The sequence below is a fragment of the Vipera berus genome (genome assembly GCF_964194415.1).
Source record: "Vipera berus genome assembly, chromosome: 3".
In the NCBI taxonomy this organism is placed as follows: Eukaryota; Metazoa; Chordata; class Lepidosauria; order Squamata; family Viperidae; genus Vipera; species Vipera berus.
In genome coordinates, this window is record NC_138204.1 from 129134985 (window position 1) to 129158760 (window position 23776).

The window sequence follows — 23776 nt, forward strand, 5'->3', positions numbered from 1 at the left end:
ATTTAATACACCTATTAAATGAATATATAGGGAAAATATAGGTGAGTGCATTAATTTTGTATTAATTTTTTTATCTGACCCAAATATTAGTGCTTGATATGTGTTATATTTCCAAGGAAATACCGGTAATTCTTTCTTCTCAGGAAAAAAAGACCTTTTCTTAAGTATTTTTATTATAATCCTTCGATGTGTTTTTCTGTTTAGTATGTTATTGTGGGAGCACCTCTCGAGAAGTGTTATGTGGAGCAAGTGAAGATTGGTTTTCATGCCTGAGAACTTGTGGGAAGTAAGGAAATAGCTTATTTAACATATATTTTATTTATCTATTTTTCCATATTTATTATCAGTGTAAGATTACAACCAAATTATGATTCTATTTTCAGAAAATTATCCTGTGGAATGCATAGCTGTGAACAAGTATGCCATCCACGGCCCTGTCAGCCCTGTCCACGGCTTCCAGAAATAGTGCACTGTTGTCCTTGTGGACAGACTCCTCTTAGTAAATTACTAGAGTTGGGGTGTACGGAACGTAAACTCTGCACAGATCCTATCCCATCATGTGGAAGAACATGTGGGAAACCTTTACCTTGTAGTAGCTATGGTAATTAAACATTGCTTGCTTCCATATTTTAAAATGTATTGTGCTTTGATTATCACATTTGCAAAATGAAATACTAAGAGCATAATTTTGAACAAAAATAGCTCATTTCCATGGTGATAAATTTTAGTTTAGAAAAACAGGCATTTTGAGAGAAAGATGGAAAAGAAATTGATGTTTGTGGCTGATTTGTTTATAATGGAAGATTGAAAGAATCAGTAAAAACAGTGAATATTCTGAATGTGGGACAGACTTTTTTTTAATAGTGTCAGGAATTTGGAAAAATAGATATGGGAGAGAAAAAACAAAGTAGAATGGATGAAGAATGACTGCAGAAGGTTACAAATTATTTATCAGAAAGTATAAATAGATTAATCTTCCAGCACAATGTGAAGTGGGCATAAGAAAAGATGTGGAACAGAATGAAATAAGTTACAGAATGCTTCAGAAGTGTGTGGGAAGTATGAATTCACACTCCTGGAATGAAGAAGTGAAAGGGACTATGGATGAAGAAAACAAAGGTGGTCCTTGACATATCACCCCAGTTGAAACCAGAAGCTAGTTGCTCAACAGAGTCATTAAATGAGATGTATTACTGCTTAACTCAATGACCACAATCCCAGCTCTCCCAGTTGTGGTCATTAAGTGATTTTGCAGATTGTTAAGCGGAGTCCCAGACAAGGAATTCAGGATTGTTTCAAAGATGGAGGAGGCCCTGCAATGCCTAATGTAGGTTGCGCATGAATTTGGGGGATGCTGCAGTGTGAAACACATGTAATGCATGCTATAGAGACCAGATTTTTGCTTTTCAAAAAATCCCTGAGAAATATAATGCCTATGAATAAAAAAACTTACCTGAAAGTATATGCCAGAATTGTCATTACTAATCAATATAGTCATGTGGTGTCATATTCTATGACCACATTGCTTAGTGACAGAAATTCTGTCTCAGTTGTCTTAGTTTGAGGATTACATGTAGTAGGGGGGTATCTTCCTACCCTGCCTCACAAAATCTTTTGTTAGCTATCTGTATACATAATTTAAAAACTGCATTTTAAGATTGGTTCTGAAAGTAGTGCATTTGTTTTTGGGTTTTTTTTAAAAAAAAAGTCTAAATTGACTTAGTTGTGACTGTTGAGTAATAATAAAAATCACAGTTGGAATATCTTAGAACACTAAAACTTACATTAGGAATGCTTTTCAAATTTTGCATAGATGCTGTGCATACCTGTGAAAATCTCTGCCATGAAGGTGAATGTGGGCAGTGTTCTCGCACATCAAAGGTCTACTGCAGATGTGCCTTAAAATTAAAGGTAATAAAAAAGAAGAATGTTGAAAGTGAAAACCTTACATATGCAGATAATAAAACCTGCTATGTCTGTGTTTCATGTACAAGATTATTCTTAAATCTTGTCTTGTAAAATCTTTTGTGTTTTGTGTCTTCTCCAATATATTTAAGGGACGTGGTGGCTCAGTGGGTTAGGATGCTGAGCTTGTCGATCAGAAGGTCGGCAGTTTGGCGGGTCGAATCCCGAGTGCCACGTAGCAGAGTGAGCGCCTGTTACTCGTCCCAGCTTCTGCCAACCTAGCAGTTTGAAAGCACGTAAAATGCAAGTAGAAAAATAGGGACCACTACGGTGGGAAGGTAACAGCGTTCTGTGCGCCTTTGGCGTCTAGTCATGCTGGCCACATGACCACGGAGACGTCCTCGGACAAGCGCTGGCTCTTCGGCTTTGAAACGGAGATGAGCACCGGCCCCTAGAGTCGGAAACGACTAGCACATATGTGCGGGGGAACCTTTACCTTTACCTTTTACCAATATATTTATGAAACATTAATTGCTTTTCTAATTATTCATTGCAACACTGTTTAACAATTTAATCCAAAAGGCTATGTGTATGTATCTTTAATGGATCGTTTGAGGAAAGAGGGCATCCATTTTTCCAAATTTTCTAAATTTAAAATTGTGTTGTGGCAATTTGCATAATTTCTCTTAATATCATTTCACAAATTATACAAATTGCCACAAATAAGATAATTGTAGGCTAAGTTTCATTTTATTTTTAAGCTCCTTTTCTGAACTATATTGTATTAAATGTATCTATTTGGGGGCAATAGCTAAATGGAAATATTGCATCTTAAGGTTCTTAATTAAGGGTTTGCAAAATTAAGATTTATTTTGGTCATTGACCAATGAAAATAGTCAGTAAAACTGATAAGCAAAATTAACCATAGCATCAAAGACTATTGGCAAGAGCAATAGCATTTATATATTGCCCCATAGTGCTTTACAGCAGTGTCTGGGTGGTTTACAATGTTTACAACGATCTGGGTGCTCATTTTACTGATCTTGGAAGGATGGAAGGCTCAGTCAACCTTGAGCCCTGTCAGAATCGAACTTCAGGATGTGGGCAGAGTTTATCTGCAATACTGCATTTTGACCACTGCCATCAAGGGTTTCTGGGCAAAGCTTACACAAAACGTAGCAGAGTTATAGGTAGCCCTTATTTAACAACCATTGCTTAGCATCTGTTCAAAGTTACGACATCCATGGACAAGTGTTACTTAGAACCATCCTCAAAGTTCTGACCCAGCACCTCTGCTTTTATTTGATTGTGATCTGAGTACTTGGCAACTGGCCCACATTTAGAATGTCGCATCCCACACTTGTCATTTGCAACCTTCCCTATTAACTTCCACAAGCAAAGTCATTAAAAAAGCTTCAGGGAGGATCACAAGTAGCTCTAGTAAGTCCCTCCCCAGCAGCTGACTCTGCCACACTCAGGCCTTGTGGGCCATCTCCACAACATTCCCCACTCAGGTGCCCCACTACACCTTGTGTCTCTGCTGGTCTGCTTGCAAGCCACCTGGGACTCTTTAATAACACATAATCTTGCCTAATGATACCAATAAGGAGTCCTAAGATTGCCATCACTAAGTAATAAGATTGTGACATTGCATCACTTATGACTGCATCACTTAGCAACGAAAATTCTGATCTCAATTACCATTGTTAATTGAAGATTACTTGCATGCAGTAATACACCCTCTTAAAATGCCAGGTTTTTGAGATGTAAAAAAAAGTCAGACCAAGATCAATCACTTTCCACCTTTAACATGTAAGCTGTACAATACAGTTGAATAACAAAGTGAAATCATTTAGGGAGAAAATAGCAATACACAGTAACAGTAAACCTACAATAACGTGCACACACCCTTCAAGTAATACTTGGTTGAAGTACCTTTTGGTTTTATGACAGCATTCAGTCTTTTAGGAGCCTATTGGCATGGCACATCAATGCACATCTTGTCTTGGGAATCTTTGCCCACTTTTCCTTGAAAAAGTACTCCAGATTTGTAAAATTGTGAGGGCATCTCCTAGGCACAGCCCTCTTTAGGTCACTCCACAGATTTTCAATTGGATTCAGGTCAAGGCTCTGGCTGGGCCATTCCAAAACTTTGATCTTCTAATGAAGCCATTCTTTTGTTGATTTGGAGGTAAAGCTTTGGATTGTTATTGTGTTGTAAGGTGAAATTTTTCTTCATCTTCAGCTTTTTAGCAGTGGCCTGAAGGCTTTGTCCCATGATTGACTGGTATTAGGAACTGTTCATAATTCCCTCCATCTTGATTAAGATCCCAGTTCCTTGTGGAAAAAAGCACCTCCAAAGCATAATGCTGCCACCACCATATTTCACTGTGGTATGGTGTACTTTTGATGACACACAGTATGCTATTAGCGCCAGACATACTTTTTGGAATTATCGCCAAAAAATTCAACATTGTTCTCATCAGACTATATAATACATTTTCCCACATGCTTTTGTAAGGCTTGATCTGGTTTTTTGTAAAACGTAGCCAGGTTTGGCTGTTTTTCTTGTGAGAAAAGGCACCCTATCACACCGCCCAGACCTATGAAGAATACAGGAGATTGTTGTCACACGTAGTACACAACCAGTACTTGTCAGAAATTCCTGCAGCTCGTTTAATGTTGCTGTAGGTCTCTTGGCAACCTCTTGGACCAGTTTTCTTCTTTTTTCATCAATTTTGGAGGGACATTCAGTTCTCGGTAAATGTCCTTGATGTGCTATGTTTTCTCCACTTGTTGATGTTTTTACTCTGTTCCATGGTATATCCAATACCTTGGAAATTGTTTTGTACCCTTCTCATGACTGCTACCTTCCAATAATGAGGTCCCTGGAATACTTTGTAAGATCTTTGCAGACCATGGCTTTTGTTGAGTCAATGTCAGAAAAATCCTACTAAACCAGAGTCACTTTAGTTGATATAGGGAATTTTGCAACTGTTAAGCTGGTTGTAAAGAATACCTTTTGTTCTTTGCAAACAAATTAAAAAGACTCTGAAGTGAACATTGCAACATACTGCTTTATCTTCCTTGAATATCAGAATGATATTATAAATATTTACAATTTAATTTCCTTTTTAGGAAGTTCCATGTGCCTCTCTCAAAAATCAAGGTAAATAAGCTTAACATCATATACTAGCATATAATAAATATTAGACAGAAACTTTTGGCTACTGGCCACTAAAAGTTTAAGGCCCACATAATAGCCTATGTTGGAAAGCCAATATATATACAAATTATGTGAATAGTTGATATTACAATCTTGATATTTCATACCGCAAATAGTTGTAAAGAGCCAGAGCTGATTGAAAATGTTATTCTGTGATATGTTTAAAAAAAACCTGGGTTTTAGTTAGTGATGTCTACTTTCTATTAGAATGAAGGCAAAACAATGCATCTTCCTGTATACCATCAACATTTACCATTGGTTTAGAGATCCCAGAACAGCAGGAGGTCATATGGAAAAGAGAAAGAAGTTAAAAATATGAAGGATATCCATTAGAAGATGGAAAGAACTTAATGTGATATTATAGTTAGTTATAGGGACGCAGTGGCTCAGTGGGTTAGGACGCTGAGCTTGTCGATCAAAAGGTTGGCAGTTTGGCGGGTCGAATCCTGAGTGCCGCATAACAGAGTGAGAAGCGTCCCAGCTTCTGCCAACCTAGCAGTTTGAAAGCACGTAAAAATGCAAGTAGAAAAATAGGGACCATTACGGTGGGAAGCTAACAGTGTTCCGTGCGCCTTTGGCGTCTAGTCATGCCGGCCACATGACCACGGAGACGTCCTCGGACAAGCGCTGGCTCTTCGGCTTTGAAATGGAGATGAGCACCGGCCCCTAGAGTTGGAAACGACTAGCACGCATGTGCGGGGGAACCTTTACCTTTACCTTTTAAAGTTAGTTAATATATTCCCATCAAGATTATATTTTAGACATTTTCATGGAAGCTGAAGAAAATTATTTCACGTTTATGAAATGCACAGATAATTCTTAGGTACAGAATAATTGTAGGATAGCCTGCAATTACCATTAATCAATTTTTAGCTTTTCTCTTTCTATTATATGTTGAATAAGCAACAAAATAAATATACTGAAATGTATTTTTCAATATTTTCAGTGTTTTTTAAAAAAAGCTTTTTGAATTCTGAAGTTAGCCACAATTTTCCTTCCTTTTGATTGTAAAGGTTTTGCATTGGCTAAATATATCTAATATCGGGGAGCATAAAACATTTACTTAAATTACATTAAGTAACGGTTAATTTATAATAATTTAAACATTTTCTTTTTTAAAAGTTAAAGTTCCATTCTTATGTGACAAAAGATGCAACAAGAAGTTGTCGTGTGGACGACACAAATGTAATGAAACATGTTGTGTGGTAAGTTCATGAACGTGTGAAAGGAAGAGTTGTGTCGGTATAATTACATTGTTATTTTAATTGTGTGGATCTAGCAAGATTGACCAATAACCAGAATGCATAATCATCCTAAATTTTACTAATAAATCAGTTGAAGATTTTTTTTTTACTTTTTAGTGACTGAAACTGAATTGGTTGAAGACATGAATTGGAAATAATTTCCATATTGTTATTATTGAGTATATTTTGATTTCTGATTTTTATCAAGTAACTATTCAAGGTAATTGACAAAAAACCAAGACATAAACAGTTGCAATGTAATAGAAATATTTAATGTTATTATTCATTATTTCTATTCAAGAAAAAGTCTTACTAAACTGTTTTGACTCCTTTCCTAAAATCAGAAAGCATAGGATCAAACACAGATTTTCAGAGGTTCTTCCTAGCTTTACTGTCTAGGCGGGTCCAGATTAAGAGACTGCACAGTCCCAAACTGGATGGGAGAGGAAAATAGTTCAAGATGACCCCATTCTAGAATCTCTCAGTATACGTCTAGTAGGCTAGAAAATTTTAACTTTAGTTTGGCTAGTTTCTGTCCAGTACATATAAGCAAATAAAGGATTGGACTGAATTGGATCTCACTTTGTAGTCTTCAGACTTGGGCCTGACAGTAACAAAGGCATGTTCATCAAAGCTGACAAGCTTAGTACAGGTAGTCCTTGTTTATCGAATGCCTTGTTCAGCAATCACTTGAAGTTACAGTGGTGCTGAAAAATAACTTTACAACTAATACCCACATTTAAGGCCTTCACACTATCTCTCAGGCATGTGATTGTCATTACAGTAATCTGTTGTCCTATGCCTAACGTATTGGTTTCCTTCCCCCCCCCCTTTGAGAGGTAGCAAAGGAAGGGATTGTAAGAGAGTAAGCAGACTCACATTACAGTAATACGTGTTGTCCTGTGCCTAACCTGTTTTTTTTCTCCCCCCCCCCACTTATAGCAAAAGAAGGGATTGCAAGAGAGCAAGCAGTCTCACAATAAGGCATATACATTGAAAGCAATGCACTAGTGCCAACACTGAATGCAAACAGCCTAACCCACATTATGTCTACTTACAGGTGGTCCTTGACATAGGACCATAATGGAGCCTTCCCATTATGGTAGTATGTCATAATGGTCATAAAATGTGTGATTTAATGACCTTTTTTGTGGCAGTTGCTGCAGTAGTTGTTAAGCAAATACTGTGGTTATTAAGCAAACCAATGGTTTACTATGGACACAGTTGTGCCCCAAAATGGAAATGTTAGTTTTTGGCAAAAAAAAACACACAACAATTTCTATAAATAATCTATACTGTGCCTGACCTACTTCTCTCCCACCCTATTAGTCTGTGCAAGATTCATCGTGTTCTTGAGAGTGCATTCCCATCCAATTCAGTCTCTGGCAATCCTTACCAGTCTGAAGGATTGTCTATGTTACATCTCTTTCCGTGTGTGTTAAAGTATCCTTGTTCCACAGTTTGCATCTTCTGATATGAAGGACGTGATAGCTAAAGAAGGCTTCCTCAAAGTATTGAAGTTTATATATAAAGGCTTTCTGGCACTTGATTTTTCCCTTTTGATACTGGGTAAAACAATGTGCTTGTAGTGCTAGAAATTTATTTTGAAAGGATAAAAAAATCTCAGTATATTATTCCAAATTTTCATTATACATTACTACTTTTGAATTATCATTATTGGGAGAAGACAGGTATGTGCCAATGCTTTTGACCGGATACTTACTTAGAATTTATATGCCTAGTGAACACTTCTAATTATTTGTCTTTTTTTTTTTAAGTTCCTGGTCATGTTATTTATTTTTATTTTTATTTTTTTAGGATAAGGAGCACAAGTGCTCTTTGATTTGTGGACGTAAACTGAATTGTGGTATCCACAGATGTGAGGAACCTTGTCACCGTGGCAATTGTCAAAAGTGTTGGCAGACCAGTAAGCATTCATCACGATTGTCTGTAGGTTGTCAGTTTATTTTAGAATAACACACTTTTGATGATTTAGTACTTTGTGCATAATCCAAGGTTAGTGACTAAACCCTGTGGCATTTGCTTTAGGCATCTATTTATGTTTAGGTGCCTGCTATTTATAGCCTGTTTCCTTGGGAGTTTTGTATTGAATGCACTGTCCTCCCCTACTACATTTAGATTGCAGTCTTGCTCACTGTTATACCTATAAAAATATCTTAATGAAGTCAGAATGCCATTTATAGCAAAACCTTCTCAGAACCCAGACTGTTTTAATAATGGTTGATTGCAAGACTATTTTTTCTGGGCATAGTGCTTGAGTTGTTATTGAATGTAGAACTGCATATATTCATGATTTCTAATTATCTAAATCCATTTCAGTTGTTTGTCTTAGAGTCTACACTAAGTGAACAATGTGGGGGAGATCAAGGAGCAGGGGGTACTACTTTTGCACTACAAGGCTTTCCAAAGCATCTTCTGGATATCACATACCACTAGCAATAGCACTTAGACTTATATGCCACTTTATCGTGTTTTATAGCAGTCTCTAAGCAGTTCATAAGGCCAGCATATTGCCCCCAACAATCTGGGTCCTCATTTTACCAATGTCAGAAGGGTGGAAGGCTGAGTCAACCTTGAGCCAGTCAGGATCGAACTCCTGGCAATGGGGAGAGTTAGCCTGCAATACCGCATTCTAACCACTGTGCCACCACGGCACCACATCAGAAGTATAGGTAGTCCTTGACTTACAACAGTTCATTTAGTGAGCATTCAAAGTTACAATGGCACTGAATAAAGTGACTTGTGACTGTTTTTCACAGTTACAACCTTTTCAGCATCCCCATGGTCTTGTGATCAAAACTCAGATGCTTGGCAACTGGTTCATATTTATGATGGTTGTTGTGACCTGGGGTCAAGTGATCATCGTTTGTGATCTTCTGACAAGCAAAATCAGTGGGGAAGCCAGATTCACTTAAACAGCTTACTAGCTTAACAACTTCATTGATTCACTTAACAACTGTGGCAAGAAATGTCATAAAATGGGGCAAAACGTACTTGACAAATGTCTCACTTTAACAACAGAAATTTTGGGGTCTTTTATGAAGAACTATATACTGCATATCTCTATTAATATTGAGAAGTAATTTATTTTACCTTTGTTTTCCTTAGGTTTTGAGGAATTAACTTGTTATTGTGGTGGATCAGTGATTTATCCCCCGGTACCTTGTGGTACTCGACCACCAGAATGTAAAAATTCATGTACTAGGCCTCATGAATGTGATCATCCAGGTAAAGTATACATTTAAGGTGTTTTTTATTTGGTAAAGGTGCAGAACATTTTCATGTGTGTAGGGAACAAAATAATTTGATCAGATTATTTCAGAAATATTAGAGTAACATTCTAGGATTGCTAAAATTGAAATAGTCTTTGAAATCACAATTTATAACCAGTGCTCTCATTCTGCTAGCAGAAAGCTTCTATTACTTTCTAAGCCCCATTTTCATCTCTGTGTGAATGTCATATCCAGTAGTTTAATTTCAGCTACACAAGTATTATCACAGATTATTGAACAAATCAGTGCAATTTGATTAGGCTAGATAAGGGCATTGTGTTAGATGTTTTACTAGAAATTGAAGAACTGTTGATAGAAAAGTGGAAGTGCCTTTTCGAACTAGTTTCTTTTGGAGAAGCCACAGAGCATGTTCTAATTGAAAACAATACCACAATTTCCAATAGAGAAATTAAGCCTGTTCTGAAACCCCAGCTTAGATTTTATTTGTTAATAAAGGATTACCATCCTTTGCTTTTTGGATCAAGATCAAGTGTGACAGGTTTTCTGTTTTGTTTTGTTTTTAGGATCCATATGGTTCTGAATGTTTCTATTTTTCTTTAATACCTGACAGATAATGTGTACATTATGGGTAATTTGTTATACTTACCCTTGGATACCTGGACATGTTTGTTTAGCTTTATGAAGGTTATTGTTGTAAAGGTTTTCTGAGTATTTTTCAAATGTTAGAAAGGTTGCTCACTTAATTAAAAAAAGAAACACAGTTTGGATGGGATTGCAGCTTCATACATTCATGAAGTTTTTTATACAGTAATTTCAAACATAAAATTGGCTTACACTCATACTTCAATAGTAGAATATGGAAATAAAATGCTGAAATAACATACTAAAATGCATTAGGTGTTATTCGAAAGCATTCATGTGTTTATTTTCCCTTTTTCTGTATATATAGTGTATCATTCCTGTCATAGTGAAGAGAAATGTCCACCATGTACATATCTTGTTCAGAAATGGTGTATGGGAAGGCATGAAGTAAGTGAATATTGTATTTTACCTTTGTTAGGGATAAATTTTATTATTTTTTTCCTTTTTTCTAATATATACCTTATGATACAGAGAGAAAATTTTCAGGCAAGTTTTTCAATCCTAATTTCTTCCTGAAAATTCTACAATTTATAACACCTAAGTAATAATAAAAGTAAAATATTTAACAGTTAATTTTTAGATGAGCTATAATTAAAATTTCAGGTATAAATAATCAAATCCCCAGCTTTGAACGTATGTAATTGGCTGTACAATTAAAACCTAAACCTAATATAGTCTCAAATAGTCAGTGAAACCACAGCTACAAATGTGATAAATTTTCACTTTCCCCAAACCTAGCATTGTCCTACTTCTTCTTGAGACACGCAAAAACAACTCTGTACAGCTCTGCAATAAACTTTTTAGATAGGTTTATTTTATTGTTATCTTTGATTTAATAAAACAAAAAAACAATAAAAGAAAGGAAAAAAAGAAAAAAAATTAGATGAGTTTATCTTACTGCAGCAAATCTCACTACAAAAATGTAATCTAGCATGTTAAACTACTTCCTTTCTAACTTAGGTGGCATCCATCTCTTTGCTTTTTTTCTTTCTAATTCAGTTACGGAGCAATATTCCTTGTTACCTCACTGATATTTCTTGTGGTCTTTGCTGTGATCGAATGTTAAAATGTGGAATGCACAAATGTAAAAGGATCTGTCACAAGGGGGAGTGCCTCATAGATGAAGAGTGCAGACAGCCATGCACTATTCTTAGGCTTCACTGTAATCATCCATGTATGTCTCCATGCCATCCATCTTTACCTTGTCCTACAACTTCTTGCCATTCAAAGGTAGGTGGCTGTGTCTATTCATTACACCTCTCGAGCACAGTTGCCACTTCAGTACAGTATTTCAGATAAATACTGCTTTGTTACATTTTTTGTTGAAATATTTGCTATGTGTAGGGTGAGGGGAAAAAATGATTGAATCCCCTGCTGATTTTGTACATTTGCCCACTGACAAAGAAACGATCAGTCTACAATTGTAAATGGTAGTTTTGTTTTAACAGTGAGAGACAGAATAACAACAAAAATCCAGAAAAATGCAGAAAAAAATTATGCAAAAGAAAATGTACATAAACGTGCACCCACCAAATTCAGCTATTCAGTCACACCATGCCGTCTTCCTGGTGAAGAAACAGATCAGATCTTTGTGGAAAGGGAATTTCAAAGTAGGGAGGGGGGTGATAAAAAAAAAATGCCAGTTACTAAGCCTGACTTGCCAGCGTTTTCAACAGTACCTGGAGGGTTTGTACCTTTTTCAACCTGATTGAATGGGTAGATGAATATGTGGGAATACGTCCCCATAAATAACCCAGCCCACAGCTTTATAAGATTTTGAATGAATTGAGGAAGACTCAGTTGCAAACTGCCTCTGAATGGGGCAATCAAAGATGATCTTCTCCTGGAATTTGTCTTTCCATTGTAGTTAGATATAAGTGTCTGTATGGTTTTACTGCTTTTACTGTTGTAAGCCTCCCAGAGTCACCTTGCAACAAGATGAACATCAAACAAATTTAATAAAGTAAAATAAATTAAAATAAGTAAATAAAATAAAATTGTTTAGCCATAACCACAAAGATCCTCTGTCTTGAAGGGATTAAATCTCAGTCCCTACTTTCTGATCCAGACTAATGGCTTCTAGGAACACAGTTAGTACCTGTTTGGCCTGGGACCATGATATATAGTTGGGTATTACTACAATATTCCTGATGGGTATACCCTTGTTTTGGCTTTCCTCATTGGTTTCATGTATGTGTTAAAAAGAAGCGGAGAGTAGAGAGGCCTGAAACACTCTCCAAGGTACAGGTCTCAGTGGAGCTGAGGACTGCCCCCGACCTCCGTTCATTCCGCCGGGACCTGAAGATCTGGCTCTTCGAGCTCTCTGGCCCAGGCTGAGAATTTTAATTTTAGTTTTAATTTTAATTTTAACTGGGGTTTTACTTATGCAGGGACGAATATATATATATATATATTAATTTGTTTTTAACTTTTGTATCTTTGTTTTTAATCACCCTGTAAACCGCCCTGAGTCCTTCGGGAAAGGGTGGTATATAAATGTAATAAAATAAAATAAATAAAATAAATATAGCTGCCCCAGCACTTCCGGTAATGCAGTTCGTTGAGTCTTTCTCATTGCAAAGTGATTAAGATGGATAATATCTTGGATTTTGCCTTAAAATTCCTCTAGTCCGCTCAGTACAAATTTTAGCAAATAATCAGAATTGTTTAGTGTCATAATTATGACATAGGAAAACTAAGCTGTCTTGAAATTAAGTCCATTTCATTCCGGTCAATAAATGTGCCTTTTGTTGCTGCTTAGTAATTAAGATGTTAAATTTCTGTGATACTAATTACTGTTTTTCTGGTGTTATAGGTTGAACTTCAGTGTGAGTGTGGAAGAAAAAAAGAATCCATGATTTGCTCAGAAGCAGCAAGTACTTATCAAAGGTCTGTTGAGGCAATGACTACTGCATTTTTTTTATTGCATAGAAGCAGAAGAATAAAAAAACCTTGCGTAGCTGTAATTTCATTTCCTTCTGAATGTATTCATATAGTACCAATTAATCTGTCATAGTATTCCTGCTCAAATAATTTTACTCCCTTGGTTCACATTGAACATGTCTATAATGAGTTTTCTCGCTCCAAATTGGATGGCTGTGTAATATATACTGCATGCACATACACATCTCCTGGGAGATATTTAACATTCCACAGCAACAGACTGGTGTTTCTAGTGCCAGAAATAATTTTGGCTCTGTGTGAAGTTGCTAATATTTAAAATTTATATTATTCATGCTATATGTATATATATTAGGCTATAGCCAGTCTTACGAAAGTGGAATTCCCATCACTCATTTCTCATAAGGGTGTGTGTGTGTGTGTGTGTGTGTGTGTGTGTGTGTGTGTGTGTGTGCGAGAGAGAGGGGGGGGGGAGAGGTGAAAGAATAAATTAATTTTACTGGCAAATGCTGTTAATTCATCAGATTATAACTAGGGACTCAGTCTGGATTAACTGAGAGCCAGCCAGAGAACATCACTTTATATATCTTTGTATGAGCTCAATAGCAAATTTTTGAATAGTTGACTAAATATAAGGGGGACCATTATCTAATTTTTAAATTACAATTTCAGTGAAAAAAAATAAGTTCTGATATTCTTGAAATCTAACACGAAAAAAAGTAATTTGAGAAAAGTAATTTGATAGTGTAGTTAAGATCACAAGTGCATGTACTGGTTATTAGTTTGAGTTTTTCAGTTTGCAGCATTGATGCCAAAGTTGCATTCCTAGGATATATTATTCCCCTGCTTGTGATTGAAACAATAATTCTGTCCAAAGTGGCAAAGATTTCTGAAATTTCAGTGTACATTCTGCCTTTGCCTTTAGCACACATAGTAAATTTTTGTAGCTTCTTTTAAAGAATTGTGTATGTTTCATAAAATATTCTCTTCATTTTTTTTTTTTTGCAGAATAGCTGCAATATCAATTGCCTCTAAGTTAACAGATCCACAACTTGGAGATTCAATAGAGATAAGTAGATTGATTACCAAAAAAGAAATGAAGCAAACCAGGTACTAAATCATGAATCAGTGGGGGAAGACTTTTAAAATTCAGTTAGAGTTTGGCTTTTATGTTGTTTGCTAGAATATATATTAATTACATTTTAGTTGGTGGATGCAACTTATTGATATGTTTTTCACTGATTTTGTTTCATTATGTATAATTGAAATTGTTATATCACCTTAATATTTGAAATGGAACAATAGACACATAATAAAGTAATTAAATGTGATTCTTAAATAGCAATTTTGGCTTGGAGGCATGCCTGCAGTACTTATTTTGTAATATTCCAGTTCTGTTTAATCCATTATTGTTGCTAATTTGAGATTATCAATTGCATTCTTGTCTGGCATAGTGCTATGCCAAACATGATAAATTTAAGTTCCTGTTCTGTGAAAGATTCTTTCTTTGTGCATAAATGCAATATCACTTTCAAATAAATATTTCTTATATGTCTGTGTCTTGTTCATTTAGGTTGCAGTGTGATGAAGAATGCTTGGCTCTTGAAAGAAACAGGTAGATAAATTGTTTTATTGATTCTGATGCTATAAACTATGTGATGTGTATGTGACTGGAAGGAAATAGATATCTCTTACAGTAAATTAAAATTTGGGATTTGACTATTGCTAGATTGGGTAATGTTAGGAATTAAAGTCCTAACCTGGTTTGGGTGAAATACATATAATATGGTTGTGTACCTTTAAGAAGAGAAATGGCCTAAAGGTGTGACTAATTCTATTCAGCATAAATGAATTTCAGATCTGGTGTTTTTTCTCTGACTGACTTGTTACTGTGTGTATTGATATTTGACTTGTAACTGGTAAGGATTTTTTGACTTTGACTTTGTTTACTCCTGAACTGTTATTCAACTGTGATTCTTCGTTACTTACCTTGGATTGAAAACTGGACTATATTTAATTGTGTGTTTTTGTTTTGTGTTATGTTGTCTGAGTAAAAATATACAACTCAAGTTAGTTTGCTTTTTACTGTTTGCCTCTTAAAGGTCCCAGTACACTATCCTCTGTGCATTGCCAGCTTTGAATAAGGCATTCTGCACATTCTAGTTTTGTTTCGACTTAACAGGTAACATGAAATATTTATTTATTATTAGACGGTTTGCTGAGGCTCTTCACATAGATGACAATTCTGATCCATTCAATGTTCGTGTCTCTTCACCCAAGTACAGTGATGCGTTGAAAGAGGATGGAAGGTATGCACCATTATTTTTCATAGGTTTCTGTGTCATGTAATTTTCCGCACGTAAACAGGCATTGTGTTGACCTTTGTGAAGATATTAAAATCTGACAATTATTTGAATTGTTTTGCTACTAAAGGTGGGTTTTTTTTATTTGACTTGGTGTGTGACCTTTTCCCTGCACATGATTGAGAAATTTCTTTGAATGTTTTTCTTTTTTAAAAAAATTTTTTTATTAGTTTATAATATACGATACAATCAAAATACAAAGTAAATAGAGCGGGAAAGATGGGGAAGGGAAAAGGGAGTAGAGAAGTGAAGTAAGGGAGGGAAAAGGTGGGAAGGCATTGACTTCTAACTTCTTTTGGTGCAATAGAATGTCAACTTCAAACCTCAACTTTTTACTTTTACAAAATAATATAAACTAGCCATTTCAATAACATCTAATCTATCTAATTGGTAAAGCCCACAATCAAATTTCATTTTTTTTCCACCTCAAGCACAAAATCTAGAAGCAGTTTCCACTTGGCAATAAAAGTCTTTGTATTTTTTTCTTTAATCAGTACAGTCAGTTTAGCTCCATCAGTTTTTGTAACCATTGTTTTTCTAATAAAGATTCTATTAAAGTTGGAGGAATTTTCAGAGTATACGATGACCAATGCTAAGAGTTGGTTTCTCCTGTTGCATAGAAAAGAGTAGCTGAGGGACATTTGTACAATGCAGTTGGGAATTTTTCTGTACTTCCTTTTTTTCCTTTTTTACTTGCTTTCTTTTCAGTCAATTCTCTTCCAGTATCTAAATTTGGTATAATGGAAATAGATTTATTTCTTATTGTGTATCTCAGGCTAGACAGAAACAGATCAGATATTTTATCTGTTTCTTTATAATTCCTATTTCTAACCCACCCATGTTCTCAAGAGATACTCCTATCGATATATTTCTGTTGCGTTTTATATTATTCCTATTTTATTTATGGTTCATACAACATGCATTTGAATCAAAAGTTCTGCTGTGAGAAATAATTTGGCCTGCAGTCACAAAAAGTCCGCTGGTTGCTATTCTGTTATGTCTTTACGGTGTTAAACTATACACCATTGTCTCCTGCAAGTCCTGCTGTGTGGTCTCATTGTGGTACAGATAGTCTTTGTTCAGCTAATATAATTGGGACCGGCAATTTGGTTGTGAAGCAAAGTCTCTAGGTGAAGCTGCAACTGCTTATGTCTTGCTTCAGCTTACAGACTTACAAAGGTTGTAAATGTAAAGATTGATTTCAGAGTTACTTTTTCATCATCATCATCATTGTGGCTGCTGTATAAGGCATTTGCTAAACAAGGATTACCTGCAGTGTTTGGGTATTCCTGGGAGGAATAAGCAAAGAATGCTAAGAATGTAGACCAGGAGTATATAATCCCAACAAAATCACCAAAGTGATTTCTGGTATTTTTTTACCCAACTGCCTAGGTAAAAAAATACCAGAAAGAGTATGTGTTCCATTGATTATAGAAAGGCTTTTGAGTGTGTGGACCATACTTAGAAAAATGGGAAGCCCAGAAATCTCATTGCCCTCATGCAAAAGCTATTTATTTATTATTTATTTATTAATTTAATTTGTATACCGCCCTTCTCCCTATACACAGACCAGTCTAGGTAAAACCCCAGGTTGATGAAAAAAAGAGAGACCGGGATATATATAATCCCATTATTCATTGTTACTAAATTTTGAATATATTTTAAATGAAGCTGGTTTGAAACTGTAGGAAGCATCAATAACCGGTGCTACACTGACAATGTTTCTTTATAGCTGAGAATTCAAATGATTCTAGTTCTAGCAAATAAAAATCAAGGAGCACAATTAAAAAAAACTAAGGCATTAAGATAAAGTTATCTTACTCTTATTAAAAAGACCAAGCAACAGGTATAAAACCAGCCTTAAATTTAGCAATAAATATTCTGAAGTGGTAGATCACGTTTCACTTTTAGGAGCAACTATGGACAATAAAAGAGCCAACAGTCAAGAAATAGATCACAAACTAGCACTTGATAAGATAGCTTTGAAAGGTTTTGATGCTGCTATGTTTCTATACCTACAAACAACAGAATGGAGCAGGGTTACAGTCTCCTTGTGACAGTCTATGGGTGTGGAAGATGGACTTTGAAGCAGGATAGAAAGAACATTAATGCTGGGAAAGACTTCTGACAATACTATGGATTGCCAAGGAAACAAACACATTATCAGCACAGTATACTCACTTGTGGCTGAAATTATCATACTTTAACCACGTAATGCAATAACCCAGCTCCCTTGGGAAGTCTGTAAAATTGGGAAAGTGGAAGGAAAGAGAAGAAGACAACCTGCAGTATGGTGGATGAACTCAATTGCACTGGCAATGAGGATACTGGTGGAAGACCTGAAGGACTAGGTTGTGGAGAGATCATCAATGGAGAAAATGTTCATGGCCACTAACAGTCAGCACCAACTTGGTGGCACATAATCAGTCACTGGTCATTCTAATGACATACATGCACAGTCCACAGTGCATAAGTGTATTCGGCGTTAGAAAAGACATTGTAAATTGTTGACTAGTTTGTTGTAACAACTACAAAATATCAAAAGGATAATTTTTCCTACTATATCTTCACAGGTTTGGGGACACTATACTTTCATTTTTAAAAACATTATTTTTTAAAAAATATATGGAATTACAATCTCAGAGTTTAAAAACCAGAATAAATTTCCTTCTCTAAGAAACAAAATGAAATTCATGGGAAATCGGAAACCTTTGATGATATATCCAGTTTATGCTGGGGGTGGGGGAGCTTAAATTAGATTGAAAAAAAATTTTTTAAGTTACAGAACTGTTGTTCTTTGTCCTAATTATTATTTCTTTTCTGCTGCAGAAAAGATTTAAAGTTTGTCAGTGAAGTTGAGAAAGAAATGAAAGCTCTTATAGAAGCAGTCAATAAGGTTGGTAATGTAGAAAACATTTTCATTTCCAAGTACATAAGAGTGTTAAATCTTGTATCAAAACCAATACAGTAATATAGGCAGAAAGCAATTAAACCCAGTGCTATACATTACATTTTTTAGGGAACAGACAGTAACACAATCAACATGTTTACCATGGACAGTTAGATACACTAAACCAGGGATAGGCAACCTCGGCTCTTTTATGAGTCATGGACTTCAACTCCCAGAATTCCGGAGTCAGCTATGCTGACTCAGGAATTCTGGGAGTTGAAGTCCATGACTCATAAAAGAGCCGAGGTTGCTACCCCTGCACTAAACCATCTTGTGACAGATTGGAATGGCAGTTGCACAAATTTTGTGATATTCCTAGAAGTTGTAGCTGACATCCTGTGAGCTGGAAAAAAACAGAATTTTCTTCATTTGGCTTTCTGCAATATTTAGATAAAAGTAATATAATTAAATGCTTGCAACAAGGTAAGTTAAAAAAAAGACAGAAGAGAAAAATATTCAGTGGCATGGATAAAGATGTTCCTGTAAAGTAGTACCATTGAATCTGCTTTCTAACTTTGTTGATTGCAGCCCACCATATTTAGTCAATCTCTGCACTAAGTAAATAATTAGAAATGCAATAAGGTGTAATGGGCTCTCAGAATAACATTGGGAGACAGCAGGAAGTGAGACAACTGTCCTAAAAGAGAGATCTCAGCCACAAAAAAGAATGGAGATAGAGGAAGCGTTGCAAAAAGGACCCTCCCTAATCCTCTGGAAAACACTGAGAGAATTTGATCACTAGGGAGCAATCTCTTTATTTGTTTTTTCCAGTATGTAGGAGTATAGAAGAGTAGGAAGAGAATGGTGTGATAGTGTCACTGAATTAAAATATTAAACCTATCAAGAGGATCTTCAGAAAAAGGGGGGGAAAGGCAAAATAAAGTGCCAGAATGAAGAGGAAATGTTTCCTTTCATGATTTGGGCAATTTTTCACATTTTTTAAAGCTTCTGCTTTTTTTAGAAGTATTTCTTAATTTTTATTTCTCAAGATTGCTGCCTCAAGAAATACTGCAACGTGAAGCTCTATATACCTTACACTTTTTCATAAGTTTTTTTTTTGCTGTGACATTCTTGATTAAACTAAATTTTGAACTTTTGTTTGAGTCCAGTTTCTGTAGTGATCAATAGGCTTCCTATTTTATTTATTTGAAATCATTAACTACAGGTAATTCCTGTGTTACGACAGTTCACTTAGCGCCCATTGGAAGTTACGCAATAAGCGCCCCAGTGTTTATGACACAATTTCCAAATTACAAATGTTGCAGCACCACGGCAGTTGTTCACCCTTATGAATGACCACAGAGGCACTGCAACATTCACCTTGCCTATTGCCCCCACAATTGCTTTTCTTCTCCCATCCTTCTGCTCCGGATCACTTACCTTGTGAAGATCTGTCTCATTTCTGCTGCGGTTTCTTGGTGATTTCTCTCTCTTCCAGCATCCAATTGGCTTGCAAACGCTTTTCACGTGCCAAGAGTAAAATGTTCTGGGTGCTGTGATCTCACGGGATTTCAGACTGCAAGACCACGGTGCCCAGAAGCTTCCAGTCTCCATGTAAAAAGTTTGAAATCACACTGCCTCAAAGTGTCCTGTCGGCTTGCAAATGCTTGTCTCACGCCAAGAGTGAAATGCTCTGGGCTGTCTGATCTTCCAGTCTCTGCAGAAAAAGTTTGCAAGCCAACGTGATTCTTGGAGGCAGTGAAATCGCCCTGTCTCAAAGAGTCCCGTTGGTTTGCAGACTTTTTGTGTGGAGACTGGAAGCTTCTGGGCGCTGTGATCTTGCAGGACTTCAGGCCACAAGATCACAGCAGCCAGGACATTTCACTCTCAGAATGCAAAAAGCATTTGCAAGGTGATAGGACGCTTTGAGGCATCACCATTTTGCTGCCTCAAAGAGTCCTGTCAGCTTGCAAACTTTTTACATGGAGACTGGAAGCTTCTGGGTGCCGTGACCTTGCAGCCTGAGTGAGATCATGGCGCCCAGAACATTTCACACTCACTTCGTGAAAAGCGTTTGCAAGCCAATTGGATGCTGGAAGAGAAATCAACAAAGAAACAATGGCAGAGAGGAAACAGATCCTCACAAGGTAAATGACCCAGTGTAGCAGGATGGGGGGGGAAGCAATTGCATGGGTCTCAGTGGGTTGGGGGAAGCCTTGGGTGGTCTTAAGCAGATGGCCTGTTCCATCACTAGGTTCCCCCATGGCCTTCCACATCCTGAGATACCTTATGTGTGACCCGCACATTCGATTAGCAAATAAAAACAGAGTGATCTCGTTCAAGGTATGTGATTCACTCCAACGAATCCTTGAGTTACAAATGGAATTGGCAGGCTCCATTCATAACTTAAGGACTACCTGTAGTAAAAGATAATCATTCACAAATGAAGTTTCTAATTTTAAACTCTAAATCTGATCCCATAGAGACTGCAAGAACATATGCTTTTTTTCCAGATGAATAATATGAATCAAGAATCGCTGATTATAGTCAGGGCCATAAACTAACAGTCTTATGATCACTAGAATGTGGTCATTATTGAAACATCTGCGAATAGAAAGGAAGTTATAATGCATGTCAAATCAGATGAAACCATTAAAAATGCTTTTCAATCATTCCGTTTTCAGTTGGTGAACTTTTTGTCACAACTACCCATGACAGAATTATTCCATATATAAAAATCACATTTAACTGTCATTTGGAATAGCTCCTTAGTTTATTCCAAACTTTTTGGAACTTCAAGGAGGAATATTCCTTCATAACAAGGAAGGATGCTATTAAATCATAATAATAGCAAGTAAAGATTTGTTGTTTGGCTTCATTTGAGATTTGCAGGAGCAATGTACTTCTTCAGAATAGAGAATTCAGATGTTCCAGATGTCATTCAGTGTGGGACATGAGCAGCTGAGGAGGAATATAGATATTAAATAATAAAATGTATCGTAATTCACGTACGGGTTCAGAGATACAGAACTGTAAGACTAACAGGTAAAGCAGAATGAATGGATCATAAACTTCGAACCAGTTAATATACAAAGACCACCACAAGAATGTTCATTATAGGAACTGAGGTTGCTCTTAAAATAAAAGACTTGAATCCTTCTGATTTCAGGGCTCAAGTTTCTTCTATAAAAGTGGTATCATATTTCTTGATTTCAGTTCAGAACGAAGGAGGTGTTTGCATGAAACACCAACCAAGCAATGTTTTCAATAAGTTTTAATACGTTAAAGTATGGGCTTTTATTTCGGCTCTGTTCAATTATAAAATTGTTTATTGTAAGAATAAAAACAGAGCTGCATAAAATGTATATAAATATATAAAATGTATATAATACAAATTAAAAAAAATCATCTGAGACTTAATTACAGATATTTTTGTTCAGTAAATAGTTACCCCAAGGAATTAGCTACACTTAAAATCATTGCCCAATTCATGCACAAAGCAAACATTGATGGTATGGCTCAGTCTTCTCCAAACTTCATCAAAATATTACCTCTCTCCAATGCAGAGCAAGCACACAAAGAAGAGTCACTGTTTTCCACCCATGAACCGAGAACACCGTCGAATCATCCACGAACTTGCTCAGGTTTACGGCATTGAGAGTGTGAGCTATGATAACGAACCAAAGCGCAATGTTGTTATCAGTGCGGTGAAGTATGTTGTTCTGTTTTCTTGTTATAAATGGCAAATTTACCATCTTCCAATAAATGATGCAATTTTTATGTTCTGTTTTTGAACCAATTTGATTTTACGTTGATCTTGTGCAAACATTTTAAGCATTCTTTGTGCGCGAGGAATTTAATATATTTGTGTTTAGGAAAGATATATTCCCATGATCACTTCTTCATTGAAAATGTCCTTGATTAAATAGTTTCTCTTTATATACAGGAACATTGTAATAATTTGATTAAAACATAATTTGAAACAAAATAATAATCATAAATATCATAAATAATCATAAATATCGTAAGTTACATAGGGTCATTCGCCTGAGTCTCTGCAGAGATGTCAGGGTTTGTTTGTTTTTTAAGAAAAGCCTGTTTATATACCTCAACATATATGACGTTTGTCACTAATACTTCTATATGGCATGAGTGTATTTTTTTGATTCCTAGCAAATTGGATGATCTAATGAAAGCAGTAATCTAACCTGAAAATCTATTTACTCCAGAGAGCTATAAAAATGCTTATCCCATATCTACAAAATTCCTGTAATTCAAAATAGGAGTCGCAGTAATACAATAAGAAGGGTAGTTTAGGGCATCATATAACAAAGCTCTTTAATAGTAAGGTTTTCTTTCCGTAGACAAGGGAGACGTGGCTTAGTGGTTAGGACGCTAAGTCTTAGACAGTTAAAAGTTTATAGCTCGGGAGTTCGAAACCCAAGCACTGTGAGACAGAGTGAGCTCCCCACACTTGTCCCAGTTCCTACCAAACTAGTAGTTCAAAAGTATACAAATGCAAGTAGATGAATAGGTACTGCATATAAGCATGCAGGAAAGTAACTGTTTTGTGGTGGTTTTTTTTAATCTGTAGAGGGAAATCAGTTTGCCCAACTGTTACTCTGACATCAGTACTTACGAAGGAGAAGCAGACCAGGCCTCCCCCACCTATTCCTCATCACAAACAATCAGAAAAGTAAGTATCATTTCTTTTAAATATCTGGGTTGATGTAATATATTTTTAGTGATAGTTTATTTGAGGTTAGGCATAAATGTATTCATTGGTAACTTGCTTAGTAGGTGTCCACTTCATTCCAATAAGAAAGAAAAGAGATGACCATAATGCTAGTGTAAAAATTGTTTTTCACACAGATTTTTTTCTCACCATTAGTCATTTGAGACTGAATTTGAAACTTTTATTATAGCTAAGCCAGCATAGTAAAAAGACAAGTTTGAACCAGAAGATGAAAATTAAGAGTCAGGCTGTATTTTCCTCATAAGAATTTTCATCAAAAGAAATCATCCTACATAATCCTTGGCAATTTAGAATTTCATAGCATGTTGTATTTTTATTGTTATGGTTATCATTTAAATTTGTATAATATATAAGTGGAAGAGCCTCAGAATTCTCAAAAGTTAATTAAAAGGCAAAACTGAGAAAGTTGGAAGGATCTATTTCTCAAAGCAGAAAACCTGAAGAAGGTTCATTGTGGTATCTTCTTTTCACCTTATCCTCACATTTATTTTGATCAGATATTTCTGTAACACAAAGGATGTCTTCCTTTCTTTTGTGGATGCCATTTTGAGAAGAGGAGGCAAATCAGTGGTGATGGGGGTGACAAATGGTGGAA

At 35.9% G+C, this 23776-nt stretch overlaps 1 protein-coding gene across 1 annotated transcript in view; it reads left to right on the forward strand.

The window, feature by feature from the left end:
* The window catches only part of NFX1 (nuclear transcription factor, X-box binding 1), a 44940-nt gene that overhangs the window by 18570 nt on the left and 2594 nt on the right, over nucleotides 1-23776 (forward strand). The window contains exons 8-23 of the mRNA XM_081325117.1: nucleotides 205-286; nucleotides 384-601; nucleotides 1814-1911; nucleotides 5044-5074; nucleotides 6254-6336; nucleotides 8194-8302; nucleotides 9505-9624; nucleotides 10579-10658; nucleotides 11271-11501; nucleotides 13087-13160; nucleotides 14181-14282; nucleotides 14746-14787; nucleotides 15383-15481; nucleotides 18365-18431; nucleotides 21992-22137; nucleotides 23020-23121. Coding sequence (XP_081181243.1) covers nucleotides 205-286; nucleotides 384-601; nucleotides 1814-1911; nucleotides 5044-5074; nucleotides 6254-6336; nucleotides 8194-8302; nucleotides 9505-9624; nucleotides 10579-10658; nucleotides 11271-11501; nucleotides 13087-13160; nucleotides 14181-14282; nucleotides 14746-14787; nucleotides 15383-15481; nucleotides 18365-18431; nucleotides 21992-22137; nucleotides 23020-23121 — 1684 coding nt within the window. The remainder of the gene's footprint in view (nucleotides 1-204; nucleotides 287-383; nucleotides 602-1813; nucleotides 1912-5043; nucleotides 5075-6253; nucleotides 6337-8193; nucleotides 8303-9504; nucleotides 9625-10578; nucleotides 10659-11270; nucleotides 11502-13086; nucleotides 13161-14180; nucleotides 14283-14745; nucleotides 14788-15382; nucleotides 15482-18364; nucleotides 18432-21991; nucleotides 22138-23019; nucleotides 23122-23776) is intronic.